The sequence below is a fragment of the Crocodylus siamensis genome, chromosome 6 (genome assembly GCF_052110815.1).
Source record: "Crocodylus siamensis isolate JL-2025a chromosome 6, ASM5211081v1, whole genome shotgun sequence".
NCBI classification, from domain to species: domain Eukaryota; kingdom Metazoa; phylum Chordata; order Crocodylia; family Crocodylidae; genus Crocodylus; species Crocodylus siamensis.
In genome coordinates this window covers 59,501,017-59,515,801 of record NC_143400.1, presented here as the reverse complement: position 1 = coordinate 59,515,801, position 14,785 = coordinate 59,501,017, and the positions used below count along the sequence as shown (strand labels likewise).

Here is a 14,785-nt window from a genome sequence, read left to right as displayed (position 1 = left end):
TAAATTCTTCAGCTTCACCAGGTTCAAGCTGGTCTCTAGTTTTCAGCAGGTGTGGCTTGGTGTCACATACTTCCATTATAACCCTCAGACTCATTCCCTTCACTTAAGAAGGACTAACAGGTGTAAATGAGCCCCTGTCCCCTTAAAGAGCCAGAACACCTAGTGACAGTGACCAAACATTTTGCTCAGATGAATGCAGACATCCATCACCACATACACGTTTATTGTATCTCACACCTCTCAATCATAGCCAAAGTTGTAGTAGAAATAAACAACTGGAATTCATATTGTGAATATTCCAAGAAAAGTTACAAATGGATCAAGGAAGACATGACTCAGGCTGAGTAACTGAAGTAATACAATTCAGTAGCTGGAGGAAGGATCAATTTTATACCCAAGAATTTTTGCAACTTTTGTTTGCAGACCAAGATGTTATAGCACCCACACACAAGTTAACACACAGGAATCAAACTAACCAAGCCTGGATACAGGATATTCTTTAACATGTGCTTGTAAGGTACAAAAGAACAATTTGTACTTCTTTGGCAATATCTTGCAAGGTTTCCATGGGACTAATTGCAGGGAACACCTAGCAGGCCTTATTTGGTAGGATCAAATTCTACTTACCCAGAATATATTGCAACTACTAGTCCTACAGAGTTCCAGACAGCTCCTGCAGAGATCTGCTGTGGCCTACTCCAACTCTGAATTCTGTCCCTAGGGAGACTGGGACTGATACCTTATGTTGGCCAAGTATGTCCAACTCTACCACGTCCTTGCTGAGCCCGGGACCACTGCCAAAAGACATGCCCTGCCACTGACTCTCAAATCCACCGATTAAGAAGAGTAGATCATTTAAGGAACCCCCAGTCCAAGCCCCAATTCCCCCATGAGACACTAAGCCCAAGTGGTGCAAAGCCACCTGTTACAAATTCTAAAGGTGCCTACGCTGCCTAATTGCTGGCCTTGGGAACACAGAGAGCAAGAGCTAGTGAGCAAAGCTCATTTGCCAGTGGTATTCCAGGTTCATGAAGGAGATAGTGTACACTTTGCTATGTTTGGCAGAACAACAATCCATTGCTACATGCTGGAAGAGGCTGAGAGTAATTAGGGCTTCATGAAAACTGCCCTATATGTGTATCTAAGAAGAATCTAGAGTCACTTTGCTCCCTAGAACAAAGGCTTACTGGTTGTGCTAGCCTTCAGATGCAAAGTTTCCTATATGATACAAAGGCTTTGGCTCTAACATCACTTCTGGATGATGTATGGAGATAAGAAAGATAAAGCATTAGTTAGAACTTCATGCTGGCAAGGCGTAAAAAGAAAGTCATAGCGTGGTAAGTAGGAATGCAGGCAGGTGCAGCATCCCTTAAAAGGGGCAAAATTCTTGCCAGGGAAGAAAGCTCCACAGATCATGCACCAGCAAGATTTGTTTCACAAAATTTGACATCCACTTAGAATCCCTGCTGTCTCCCTGATTCACAGGTTCTCTTATCTGACTTGTAAAAAGGAGAGCGTGTACCTCCGCAGACCTCACACCACAGAATAAAAACCACTGTAAAGTAGGTAACAGCAAAACTCCCATGGACTGAAAATTATCACACAATCAAAGCCTGAATTTATATTTTAGTACTGTACTTACTCTGGCTGGCCCCAGTTTAACAGACCAATGGGCAGCAATGTTGTATAGCCCAGGATGGTAGGGCTTCTCTGCAGGACCCGACTGGCACCTTAAACGTCAATGCTGGAGGGTAACATGCAGTTTGAAACTCAGAGAGCAACACTATTTTGTTAAAAATAGTCTGGGGGAATTTAGCATGAATCAAATACACAATTTAGGCAGAGCAGACCTTGCTCAGCCCATGCAGTTATCAGTGAACTGCCAGTGGTAAGATTATAATTTGCTTTCCTTCTTCTTTTGAAGTTAATTAAAAATATTTACTTCCAATCACAGCAACACGATTCCTCCTCAGCCTGACTCTCACAGCCTCCATGCAAAGTCCAAGATTGGCCTTAGCTTGAAACTGAATTTTGCCTTAGCTTGAAGCTGAATCTACTTCTGTGATATCAACCTAACTAGAATCAAAAGGGAATCAGTTCCCTTTTGGTGGTTTTTAGTTCACATCTCTCAACTTGTATGTCATCCCATTCAGTAGCAGGCAAGCAGGTGGTCAATGACCAGAAATTTATGGAGTATGGTGACAGAAAGTCATCATGTAACTGCTACTCCAAGAAGATGGTCAGGTAAGGCCTCCTGTTTCAGAACACCACTGATAGAGTGGGCTGTTTGCTTCCCTTTGTCCTCCTCATCCCAGCTAAGTCCATCCTACCAAACCCCATCACTTCCAAGAACATGAACACTCCTGATCTTTGGTTAAGTCCTCAAATTTGATTTCTGACCCTCCACTCTCCCTGCTCATTGATAATGAGGATGGCCCCAGAGGATGTTTCTGTGCACCTTCAGAAGTCCCTAACCCATACAGAGTAGGTTGGTGCATGAAGAAATCAGGGGCTCTGCAGCACTGCAGCAGTTTCCAGACAGCATAAGGGACAGCAGCAAGAGAGGAAAGGATCCATTGCTTAAAGCAGTAACAGAGAAAAGGAAATGATTTGTAAGCAGTCTGCCTGGAGAGGAAACAGCTGCTCCGCCAGTGCATGCAATACCAACTCTCTCCCAGCCTGTGTCAGCAAGACAACCACAGCCCTGATTATTATGAAAAAGTAACATCGTTTCATGGGAGTTCATTGTTAACCAAATACAGGTGACGTCATGATGACTGCTCCTGTGTTATAGTCCCTCAAAACATGTTTGTCCATTTTCACCTTCCAAATGGTCCAGACCCACATCTGGATCATAAGCATCTACCTTCTAATGAAATTATTTTCAGGGACAAGGAAGTGGCTCTTGAGGTGTCCAAGGATGTGATGCCTGCCCTACCTTTGTCTACCCAGCAGCACTGCCCCCAGAGCATGTCCTGTGAGGGGCATTTCCAGCAGCAGAAGCCGAGGACTGGAAATCACAATTTTATTTCCTGTGTAGAGTTGGCCTCATTCAGATACTAGCTAATGTTGCATTTGATATCATGAAGTTGGAAAAAAATCTGAAGTGAGATAAATTTTTTAGAATGAAACTGTAAACCAACACATTTTCTCCATGTGTACATAAAAAGCATTTACAAAATACATATATTTTCACCTATCAAAAATATTAATGCATAATCTGCTCCACCCTTTACACATTGCCATTTTGGGGACCTGAGCACTTTTGGGCATTCAAAAGAAACAGGTGCCCAGATTTAAGCTCAGACATCCATGTTTAGGTACATCTATGGCCACAGGGTAAAGAGAACTTGCTTACATGCTCCTGAAGTCATGTGCCATTGAGGTAATACATCATGATCACTTCCTGTTGTGAAATCTTCCTGACAAATACAGGCTGTGCCTCTAGCTTTTTTTCGACAAGTTTAGATACAAGCTCCTTCTCCAAGTCATGGAGGGAGATGCGGTTCTGATCAGCTCCCTTCCCCTTCTCCTACGTTAGCTGCCCCCTTTCAGAATACAAAGGAGCATCCTGCACTGGATATGTCCCTTCAGCAGAGTCCAACCCAAGTTAGTGGAGCAAGTTCCTTGAGGTTCTCATTGCCCAGCAAGTGACTGGTCTCCCCCTTCCTTGCTCCTCATGCACTTGGTGGCACACATCCTGCAGCATCATGCACTGATCATCTGAAGCAAGGGAGAGAATAGGCAACATCTCAGCACATTTCTTCACACACATATCCAGCTGAAGAGGATGAGAAAGTGGCAATATAAATTGCTTCCCTGTAGCAAGGGGCATTCCTACCTTACAGGTATAGAAACTCAGGCACAGAAAGGTTAAGTGGCTTGCCCAGTCTAACAATAGCAGCAGGAATTAAAACTTCACACTCTGACTCCCAGTCCTTTGGTCTAGTTTCTGGACTACATCTTCCTTGGTGTAGCTGTAGAACTGAACTGAACAAGACCATGTATTAGGATGTCTGCCGTAAGCGAGTCTTCCAATAATTTGTAAAATGGAGTCTGTAGGGGAAAGTGGAGGGGGAATCAAAGATCCCTGTTGGTCTCTGAAGCAGACTGTCTCCCATGTAGTACAATGCTTGTTATTTCCTGAGAACAAAACATCTAAAATACAGCAACTTTTTTGGGAAACCCATGACCTAAAATGTAGTCTCTACTAAAAAAAAAAAAAAAGAAAAACCAAAGTCATCTAGATCTCTCCCCCACCACCCAATACATCAATACATGCACACATACACCCCTCCCTCCACAAAACCCTGTCAACCCTCTCAAATGAGGTGAACCTGTTGTATACTAGTTTATAGGCTGAGAACACTATTTGGAAAAGGAGCAACCACAAACTGCCCCCATGTTTGTGTATTTGCATTTGGTTCCCAATGACCATTCACTTGAAATACACAGCTTTTCCTTCAGACGCTAGCACATGTACTTCTTGATATTCAGAAAGCAACTCAATGCCACATTGAAAAGAACTTTTGTTAATGCCCCAACATCAAGATATTCCTTTGGTAATGCATCAGGAACAACACAGCTGAAGTTAAGGGCCCAGTTTGTTAGCATCATTGTTGAGCTCATTTTGGTGCAGCTTCATCAGTCAGCAGGCTTAGGTGATCTGGTGCTGAACATCTGTATCCCATCTACAAGGATGTTCTTACCAGCATAGCATCTAAGCCAATGGTAGGAAAAGTACCAACAACTTTGCCTGCAGATGAACCTATAGGGGCCACTCACATCTGATAGGATGCAGGATCAGACCTCAAATGAATTAGGGTTTTTTCCATGACTAAAAGTGATATAATATCCCCTAATCCCATCCCAATGGACACACACACACTACACGCACAGGGTACTCTTATACAAGAACAGTTACAGAGGCAACTTTCCTTTGACCTAGATTCCCTGAGTTTTCAGTTATTCAAAGACAAGAGTTTCATGCTGCGGGATCCCATATTTTCCTTTGTGCTCTTCAAATAATGTTTTTAGTTCTTGCAAGTAGGTCTGATGCAGCTGTTCAATCTCTTCAGCTGTAGGATTCAAGCTCTGTTTTACAGCAATAGGGCTCCCCACTGCAAACAAATATGAAAGGAATGATGTCAATGACAATGGCATCTGTTTATTACAGGTAAGTGTACTGCCATGACAGGGAAGAGTGAGCCATAAGATAGACTGAGAGATCACAGAACTACAGCTTTCCTCAGCTGTAGACACTTTGATCCCAATCCACCGCCTCGTAACACACCATGATTCCCACCCACTCCCACCCCTCCATTTGGTGGCAGGGAGATGAGAAGTCTTTTTTTCCCTCCACACACATACTCCATTTGCTCAAATTGCTACTTTCCTTCACCTTATATAGTCCCCAAAACCTATATAAAAATGGCTATAAGATACTACTCTTGATTTGGCATTAAGGCAAACCCCTACAAAGCTGGTCTATTTCAAGTTTAAGAGAACTGCTTATATTGTACTACAGTCATACATTCTCTATGGTTCTGATCCTACTCTGCCTCGTACACAGATATAAAAGTATGACAGGAGTTGTATCAGGTGCAAGATAAACATAACATATCAGCGGGAAGAGCCAGTGGACTGCAGTAGAGTCACAGTTAATTTGCACCATGGTGAAAAGAGGACCAGGCCTTTTGACTTTATTTTTCTGGTGGCTTTGACCTGTGGCCAAAGTACATACTTCTTTCCTGATCCTGCTCCCCTTGGATGGGCAGAGACTGCAAGTTAGATCTGATCTCCTGTGGAAGGCTTGCTTATTGGTAAAAGCATTGAGCAGCCTGTCTTTGGTGGCAGTATTGATAGCTATTGTGCTCTGTATTAAGTTACCTATCTCAATGCTGGGGCATTTCTGCATAGGCATTCTGAGTTGCAGCCTAAAAGGCCTCCAGAGTTAGTCCAGGTACACAACCAAGGTGCAGTCACAGATTTGGCAGCACAGAGAGCTCACAAGCAGCCCTGAGAGTATACCGCATACTTGGAGACTTTAGAGCTAGTCCCAAGAACTGAGGTGTGCTCCTGAGCACCCTTGCCCAGTTTTCAGATCAAGTCATTTGTGGGCTTCTCTTTCCTGAACTTGTTCTAGAGACTTGCTGTATAGACATAGGGCCCTAGCATACATTACATTTAGGGTGAAATAAAGTGTTAATCTTGCCATAAATAGTAAGCCAGCCACACATTAAAGCCTATTTATGGTGTATTATACCAAACAAACTATAAAGATATTCCACATCCAAATAAGCCAAAGTGTGTTATACATTGTAACATGCCTTAAATTGAATGCAGCTGTCCAGGCTGACCCATGATAGATCCCAATGCTCATCCAAGCATAAAGGCCTGGCCAGACTTAGGGTCTGGGATGCATCCATCTCCTACCTGATCAGTGGGATTAGGCTGTGGGCAACATCAGGTCTTGGACCAGATCTCCTGTCTAATACCTGGAGCAGGTGTAAGGGGTGCCAGGAGCCCACCATCAGGGAGCATCTCTTTGATCTCAGGCTTGGTGAACCCTGAACCTTTAAAAAACAGTCATGCAGCTGGGGGTCCTGCTGCATGCCCACTTTATAAGTTTCTGGAGTGCCATAGCAGCAGCAGCTGGGGATCTGGGAGCTTTACTCCACAGCTGCAGGTGCCCCTTCACCATGTGGGGTACAGGCAACTGGGAAAAAGGAAGCTCCTGCATGGTGAGCTTTAGAGTGTTGCTGAGGCAGCTTCCCCAGACTTCCCTGCCAGGAACTTTAAACCCCACACTTGGCACCTCTGGCTAGGCTACCCAACACAGGGCATCAGAGGCTCTTAGAGGAGTATGGAGGAAACATTTTGACTCCCCTGTCCCTGGGTGTGGGGTTTTGATAATGCACATATGGCATGGCAGGAGGCACAAATTGTTGGGGTCAAGAAGCATATCTCATTGCTCCGATAAATGAACATGTGCCAGGGACCATATTTAAGATGGATCATTGCAACATAGTCTGTGCTTAAGAGAATGAAGTAGCATTCCTTCTGCTGTACCCAGAGACAAATGACAACAGCATCAAGAAGCGCTGAGCTTCTTACTGACTTCTTAAATCAGTAAAAAACTAGTAGGTTTGAAGGAATAGATAATAATAATACTACTAATAATAGGTTTAAAGGAAAAGAATAGTAAAAATCAGAACCTCTTACACCATGATGTATGTTCTATACTTGGACAGCATTAATTACAGGATTTTTCTAATACTCTAATATTTTCTAATACTCTGTTATAAAAAACAAAACAAAATAAAAAAACCCAGCAGGAAGCCACTTTCAAGAAGCAAAAATTTGAAAACAAGTTTGAATGGGAATTTGCAGAACAAGAAATCATGCGACTGAATTAAGGTTTAAATAGGGCCTATGGATTCCTCTCATTACCTGGATTAGCTTTGGTGACCACTTCATTCTTCGCTTGTATGTCTCTGCCGATGATCCTCCTCTCTACTCTTCACACCTTTTGCATTCAAATCACTCACTCCATTTCATACACTACTCTATGTTGTTCTTTCACAGTATCTGATGAGGTGAATTCAAATTTACAAAAGCTTGTGCTAACTATTTAGTCTATCAGGTACATATCTACCCTGCCTTCTGCCAGACTTCAGACTAACATGGCTAACTACTTTCCCTTGTGCAACAGACTATCCTTGTCCTTACAGAAACTATCAACACAAAAATAGGGAATGTGACTTGCAACAAAGACAATCTTGGCTCCAAAAGTCTGTAAAGATGCTGTCATCCTGCTATGCAGCTGTGAACTCGAGTGTTCCCATGTAAGGAGGCAGGAAAGGAACCTTCTCATTTGTACCTTTTAAATTTAAATGCATCAATTTTTCCTCTCTCTCAAAATAACCCGTATACAGTATGGACAATTTTTTGGTGAGCTTAGCACCCTGTTTTGGGTTTTAGTTAATATTTTCAAAATCAGAGCTTATTTAGTGCAATAGCACACAAAATGGTAACATTACTAAAAAAAAAAAAATGTTTTATTTAAAAAGTACTTAACTTCTTTGGTTGAAACAAATTTAGAGTGTTTGCTGGAGTTTTTTTAAATGGAAGATCTCCTGGCTTATTAGATTCTGCTAACCTGTCATACAGATTGTTTGACTGAGGGTTGAAAAAATTAATTCTACTGTTACTTAAGAACTAGTCTGAGGCCATAACACCTAGGGAGAATAGAGACACACTGGGGTCCCAAAGCCACCAAGCCTATAGAATTTAAAAGTTATCACCTTGCTTCTTTGGTCCAGCAGGAGAAAAATCATGATCTCACCAAATAGGAAAACCATGAAATAAATGTTGATTGTATATCATGAGACCCTCCTACCCAAATTAAATTCAGGGTTTTAAATATATTTGTGGGATATAGAATAGACCCGACAAAATACAGACTAGCAGGCTTCAGCTAGAGGCATGGTTCATTGTACTAAACATGGTTCATTTAAAATATACAGTTGTCAACTACTGCCTTAGGAGAACTCACAGCATGACTGAGCTTTAAAGGGTGTCATGCTCAGTAGCACCCACTCCAAAAGCAGAGTTCAGCTACCCACCCCATACTTTTTCTGACTAGCCATTTTTATTTTCCCTTCCTCCACAGGAGAACAAGATAAAAGATACCAGGAAAGATATTTAATTTCAAACCTCACACATTTGTCTTTAGATGAACAGCAATCAATTCTTTCTGTTAGAGCAGATTTGTGAAGGAATACAGATTACTGAATTTAACCACAAACACATATCAAAGCATCCACACAAGAATAAGGCAATTGCCAAGGAACTTACCAACTGTGTGAACAGGTTTCCTGTAAGGCATCAAGCCAAAACTGTACTGAAAGATTCCTCTGGCATGAAAGAGTGGTAAAGCAAACCCCATTACCTTCTGCATTCTACTTTGTAAGTTTCTGAGCCACGATCCTTTGGGGTTTGCAACTTGTTTAAACAGTTCATTTTCTCCAAAAGAAAATACTGGGACCAGATGAGCCCTTGTAAAAATGGATAAAAATTAAAACAATGTAACACCCATAGGCATGATTTACAACTCACATCCACAGCAAGTTAAATTTTTCACATTAAAAAAATGCAGAAAACATCACTGGGAGTGATAACATTCAGTGTATGTGTTACGCATTCATATCTTCACTGAAGCATAGCTTTTAGGATGAGTGCATGATATTCAGTTTAACAGGAAAAAAACAACAACAACCTGGATGGCTGGAGACAGTCCGATCTTCATCTGCTTTTCAGTTGGCATAGTCAATGCAATTTCTGAGCACCAGCAAAAACAACTGCTAAAGGCATCATAAGGCAATGGATGAAAAACAAAACACAACCTTGTTTGGCTCGGGGGAAGGCACCCATCTCTCACTGAATTTCAACAGGATTTGAATGCCTAATTGCCTGTAGTTCCCCTCACATTCTTCAGTATTTGAACCCCTTTGAAAAGCACTTGCTGAAAAGCTATTTGGGTAGCTGAAGTGAAATTGCAGCATCTTGTGAGGAAGTGTACATTCCAAACAGTGCACAATACAAAGCCCAAACCAAACTTAACCATGGAAAAGTAGTAAAGCTTGAGGGAATACCTTGCTATACAATACCAATTAAACAAGTTAAAATATTAAACATAAACGTAAAGAAACAGTACTGTGTTAAACAAACATTTAAGAGAGGAGCAGTTTCTTATACCATACCAATAATTATAAATTAGTTTAAAAGCATTGTTCTTTGTATATCAGAATGTTCCATATTCAAATTACTGGGACAATGTACAAAGGAAGGAGCCACCACTACCTCCTCCTGTATTGAAGAGAGACTGCATTTTGCAAGAAGCATCACATTAGCATGTGTTAGGTACGCTCTGCGAATGCCTACTGGATCAAGACCATCAGTGGACTATGGCCGAGGAATGCCGAGTTACTAAATCTCAGTCAGGTGAAGGTGTAAGTTAGGCACAGTCCTGACAACACTGAGGCACTTATGAGCATTCCCAGGATTAGACCTTTCAGGGGCCTAGGGATCTTTAAAGGCAAAACCTTTAGTACAAAAGTTTCCACATCTCCAGCATTAAACAGTATTGTAGTAGAAGTGGTGCCACAACTTTGGATTTAAATGGAATCTAAGCACCTAATTCTTTTTTTTTTGGATGCGATCAGAAATCTGAGCAAAAACATTAATTTCTCCCCTCAACTCCTCAGATTTCACATCATTATATGGGCTTAGTGGTTTTCTAGATCTGCCAAAAAAGTAGATTAGACCTCATATTTCTAATGCAGAAAACAGAGGGAACACACCATCATGAAGGCCCTGGTTCTGCTAAACATTCAGATTAATACCTTTCTTCAAAGCATTCGTGTGTGTGAGTGAGAGAGAGAGAAATTAATACATTAGTTTCTCTGGGTTTCACAATCAACACACTATTCTACTTATTTTTATGCAAAACCCTCTATAGGAAGTCATGCAAAAGTCTTTATGTTGTTAACAAAACAAGTAATACATTATTTCACAGCATTTTTGCTTATGCGTTTGGTAAATCAGGGTTTCTATTATATATCCCCTAAAATGAAGGCATCCCACTGAAGAAAGAAATTGCTCTTGTCCCTTTACAGGGGTGTAGGTTGTAGCCACATTGGTCTAAGGACATAGGCAGACAAGGTTCTTTGGGTGAATCTGAGATCTTTCATTAGACCAACTTAAATATATAGCAAGCTTTTGGGTTTAAAAACCCTTCATCAGGCTGAGGAAGTCTCTGCAGTTGGTACGTGCTCTTCCTGGATGGAACGAATCGTAAAGAAGCCAGATGCTGTGATGACTTCAGGGTAGGGTCAGCAGAACTGCTATTGACTAATCTGAAAATGCAAGCGATTCAGCAAGAATAAAAAAAACTGGAAAATGTTGCTACATACTGTTTCACTTTTTTACTACTGTGGTTTACAAGTTAGATGAGGATGTGTTTACCTCCATCTACTGCTTCTGAATTATTTCTGAAAATGAGATGAAAAGGGATTTCACAACTTCCCCTACATTGCTATCCTCTCTGATGTAGCAATATCAGGACTGACTTTTTGGACATACGTATCTAATGTCAATGCACAAATAACCCTTTCAGATTTGGCAGCTGTACTGAACCAGTGCTTCATTTTGAAAGAAATGCTGTCCCACCCAACAATTTGAATGGGAAACCTACCCAAACTTCAAAGCCATCTTGATAAAACCTTTCCTTTTGAGGATGCTCAGAGTTAAACTTCCAGGATGTGCGTTCAAAGACTCTTCTGCACCTCCAATCACAATCACTGAGATGTTTCCACCTCCACTTTTCTTCAACACATAAGACACGCTCTTCTTGGATGCCGAAACCAGTCCTTAAGGAGGAACATTTTAATAGTGACTAAGTAGATCCTTTATTGGAGTTACCAACAGAAATTTTTAGCCCCCCCCCCCCCTTTTCATTTGTGGAATATTGTTCTTTGCTTTTGTTTCCAGTGGTTGAGGCACAAATCATCATAAAAGAGAGCTGGGACCTTTTCTGCCTCTACAATAGACTTTTATTTGACTGATTAAGTGCCCTGAGCCTGTTTCTCCATGTATGCAAAGGACTAAATTCTGTTAGCCCACAATGAAGAAATTGAGAGAACCTCAGGGACAGGAGTCCGAATAACAGAGATGATATTGCTTTTGCAGCAATGTATTTTATATATATTTTACCTGACATGCTAGAATGAGGAAGCATGTGACTTCAGTCACAATGGACGGAATCCATCAGCTGAAGCTAAACTCAGGCCAGATGAGAAGGTTAACTGAGAAACAAACACATAGGGGATATAGAAATAAGCTTAATACAAGCAGGACCCATGTCTTTAGTTGAAGTTTTTCAAACGGGGGTCCACAGTACCATGGGATCTCTTTCATTGCTAAAAAATAACTCCACTGAGGTCCATGGAATGACAGTACAAGAAGGAACAGAATCAATCCAGTTAAACTATATCTAGCTATTGTATGTCCAAATATCTTTATCTTAACCAGTGTCACCCAGTCTGTGCTGTCCAGACCATTACTTGAGCTACATGGATACTCCATGTAATCTCTCCTTGACTTTCTCTGCTGGTACTATTTTTCTCCTTGCTCTCCCACTTAGGCTTTTCACAGCAGTCTAAGTCTTGGTAAACCTGGACTGAATTTGGCCTTTTGGAAAATAATCAGAGAAATTAGAAAAGGAACAGAGCAATCAGATCATCAACTCTACCCATGCTTGGATTCTTCCTTATTCTTTATTTACTAGTTAAGCTATTTTAGATAAATTTTTTTAAAAAATCCATCATCATTCAGGGTTCAAATGCAACTTGTACTTCTTGAAAAGCTGGTATTGAAAGCTTTTTCTTTTGTACTCAAATGCTGACACTTATGTTTTCTCCTAGAAAGGAAGTTACAATAACCTCAAGGAAAAAGTAGTTTTGACTGAAATGTTATTTTAGGGACTAAGAGAAATATTTTGCCAGCAAACACCGACTTAACATCCCAAGGAGCACTGTAAAGGCCTAATATGACAAAGATGGTCAGATCAGATAATCATAATGGTCTCTTCTGGCTATAACCTTTGCTCGCAGGATTCTGCCACTGTCAGTTTTTGCTCATGTTCAAATTACTTCTCACTTAGTTCCTATGGGCTACAGTAGCAAAGCCATGTGGAAACCCACTGTTCTCCTGAGCTATATTTAGACTCTAGACAACATTCTGTCAGGTCAAATATGTTCATCTTCCATCACTGCCAATCCCATAACTATGAAAGCACAATGACAATCCACAGGTAATATTTTGCTATACTACATATCAAGCATATTTCTCTTTTCAAAATAATTAGCAAAAATTTGGAAAGGGGCATTTGTTGTCTCAATTATCTCAGCATTTGAGTTATGTCCTTTTAGTAAGGAGGCAATTGAAGCATGGTTAGATGGAGTTACTCACTTAAAAATCACACGGTTCTTGTCAGAACCAGGAATGCAACATAGCTCTCTAGTGTCCCTGTCCAGTGCCCTGTGTGTCACCTGTCCTAGAGCATTTTACCTCAATTACAGTAACTCCATGGACTTAAACTATAGTGAGGAAAGAAACATTCTTGATGTTTTACAGGTCCTTTCATTTCTAATATGTATGTACTTGCTTTGCAGTACAATCTAAAAATGTTAATTATGGGTCAGGACCCCATGGTGCCAGATGCTGTATAAACACTAACCAAAAAAGGTAAGCTGTCTAGGGAAAGGGTTCATAAACTATAGTATAATCACATGGATCTTGGGGGAAGAAAGGGGGAAGCCTTTTACCCAGAGGTAAGCAATCAATGTCTTGAGTAGAAAGATGTTTGTACCAAGTTGCTTAGTTTGCTCTTGAAATGCCAGTGTTTAAATAATAAAGTAATATTGTACTCCATTCCACTCACCCAACCCTTATTATTCCCATTCAGCTTGTTAAGGATTGGAGCCAGCTCATACAAAAATAGCACATGAGTAGGCATAGGGACTACAGGTAACTTTCAGAGAGGAATTATGGTCCAGTGGTTAGAATCCTAGTACAGGATTTGCGTTCAAATACTTGGACTGTTACAGACTTCCCATGTGACCTTGGGAACATCACTAAGGACCAGAATCTAAAAAAACCCCAAAAAACAGGGGGGATTTAAATGGAATTTGGTTACTTAAATGCAATATGAGAAACCCCTACTGGCTGGTATCTAAAGATAAAAACACCTGAACTATACAAGTGCCTTATTTTTTTCATCTTAAAGTTTCCAAGGTGCCTAAAACTCCACTTCTGTGAATGGTCAGAAATGCCCTGGGCTTAACAGGGCTGAGTATCCCAGCACCTAGCTCACACCTAAGCCCAATCAAGATATAGAAATACAAACCCTAGAATAGCTCTGCCAGGAGTTTCAGACCAGAAGGCACTCTCAGAACACATCTAGCACAAAAAACAAAATGCAGAGGGTGGTGTGGGGGGAGGAGGGGGAGTGCAGGGGGCATTGTTTTCTTTTAAAATCCAGCTGAAAAATAGCAACTCCTTTTATACAACAGGTATAGGAGTTTAAAAAATAAATTAAAAAAAAAAAAATCACCAGGAAGTGGCAGAGCTGGGAATTCTACCAGAGGGAATTCAAACCCTGATCTCCCATCTTTAATGGAAAGTGGTCCAACTATTGAGCTATAGGCTATACAAGGGATGAGCAAAATATAGCCCTAGGGGCCATACCCAGCCCACCTACTGATCTTATCTGGCCTGCCGGCTGCTGCCAGGAGCCTGAGGAGGTAGGGCTGAGCCCTGCACCACTCCACTCTGCCACAGCCATAAAATGCTCATCAAAACTCATTAAATAGCTTGCCAGCCCAAATAATTGCCAACCCCTGGGCTATACTGACTGGAGGGGCATACTAACCACCCCTCCAGTGGAAGCATTTCACTGTGGAAAAAAAGAATTCAAGATTTATTGAACCATAAACAGCATGACTCTAGAAGCTAGTAGTTTTATCTGGGAGGTGAATCTGGTCTTTGCTACAGTAAATGTTTAAGTCCTTATTAAGTAGTTTCCACTGGTACAATTATGGCCAGACCGAACTGTCACCTAAGTGACAATCCCAAATTTGCACGGAGTCAGTGGCACAAGTCAGGAACAGAACTCTCATTTCCTTACTTTCTTGTTGGATCTGGCCCTTAGTCTCCATGCGCC

The 14,785-nt window shown here is 41.2% G+C and overlaps 1 protein-coding gene across 4 annotated transcripts in view; it reads right to left on the bottom strand.

Moving 5' to 3' along the window:
• Window positions 1–202: 202 nt before the first annotated feature.
• The window catches only part of MOGAT1 (monoacylglycerol O-acyltransferase 1), a 30,484-nt gene continuing 15,901 nt past the window's right edge, over window positions 203–14,785 (bottom strand). For 3 of the 4 annotated variants that reach the window (XM_090052170.1, XM_090052169.1, XM_090052168.1), the window contains 3 exons: window positions 11,258–11,432; window positions 8,860–9,059; window positions 203–5,120 (listed from right to left, as the gene is read on the bottom strand). In XM_090052170.1, coding sequence (XP_089908296.1) covers window positions 4,966–5,120; window positions 8,860–9,059; window positions 11,258–11,432 — 530 coding nt within the window. In that variant the 3' untranslated portion in view covers window positions 203–4,965. The remainder of the gene's footprint in view (window positions 5,121–8,859; window positions 9,060–11,257; window positions 11,433–14,785) is intronic. The other variant, XR_016443021.1, reaches the window with a different exon arrangement.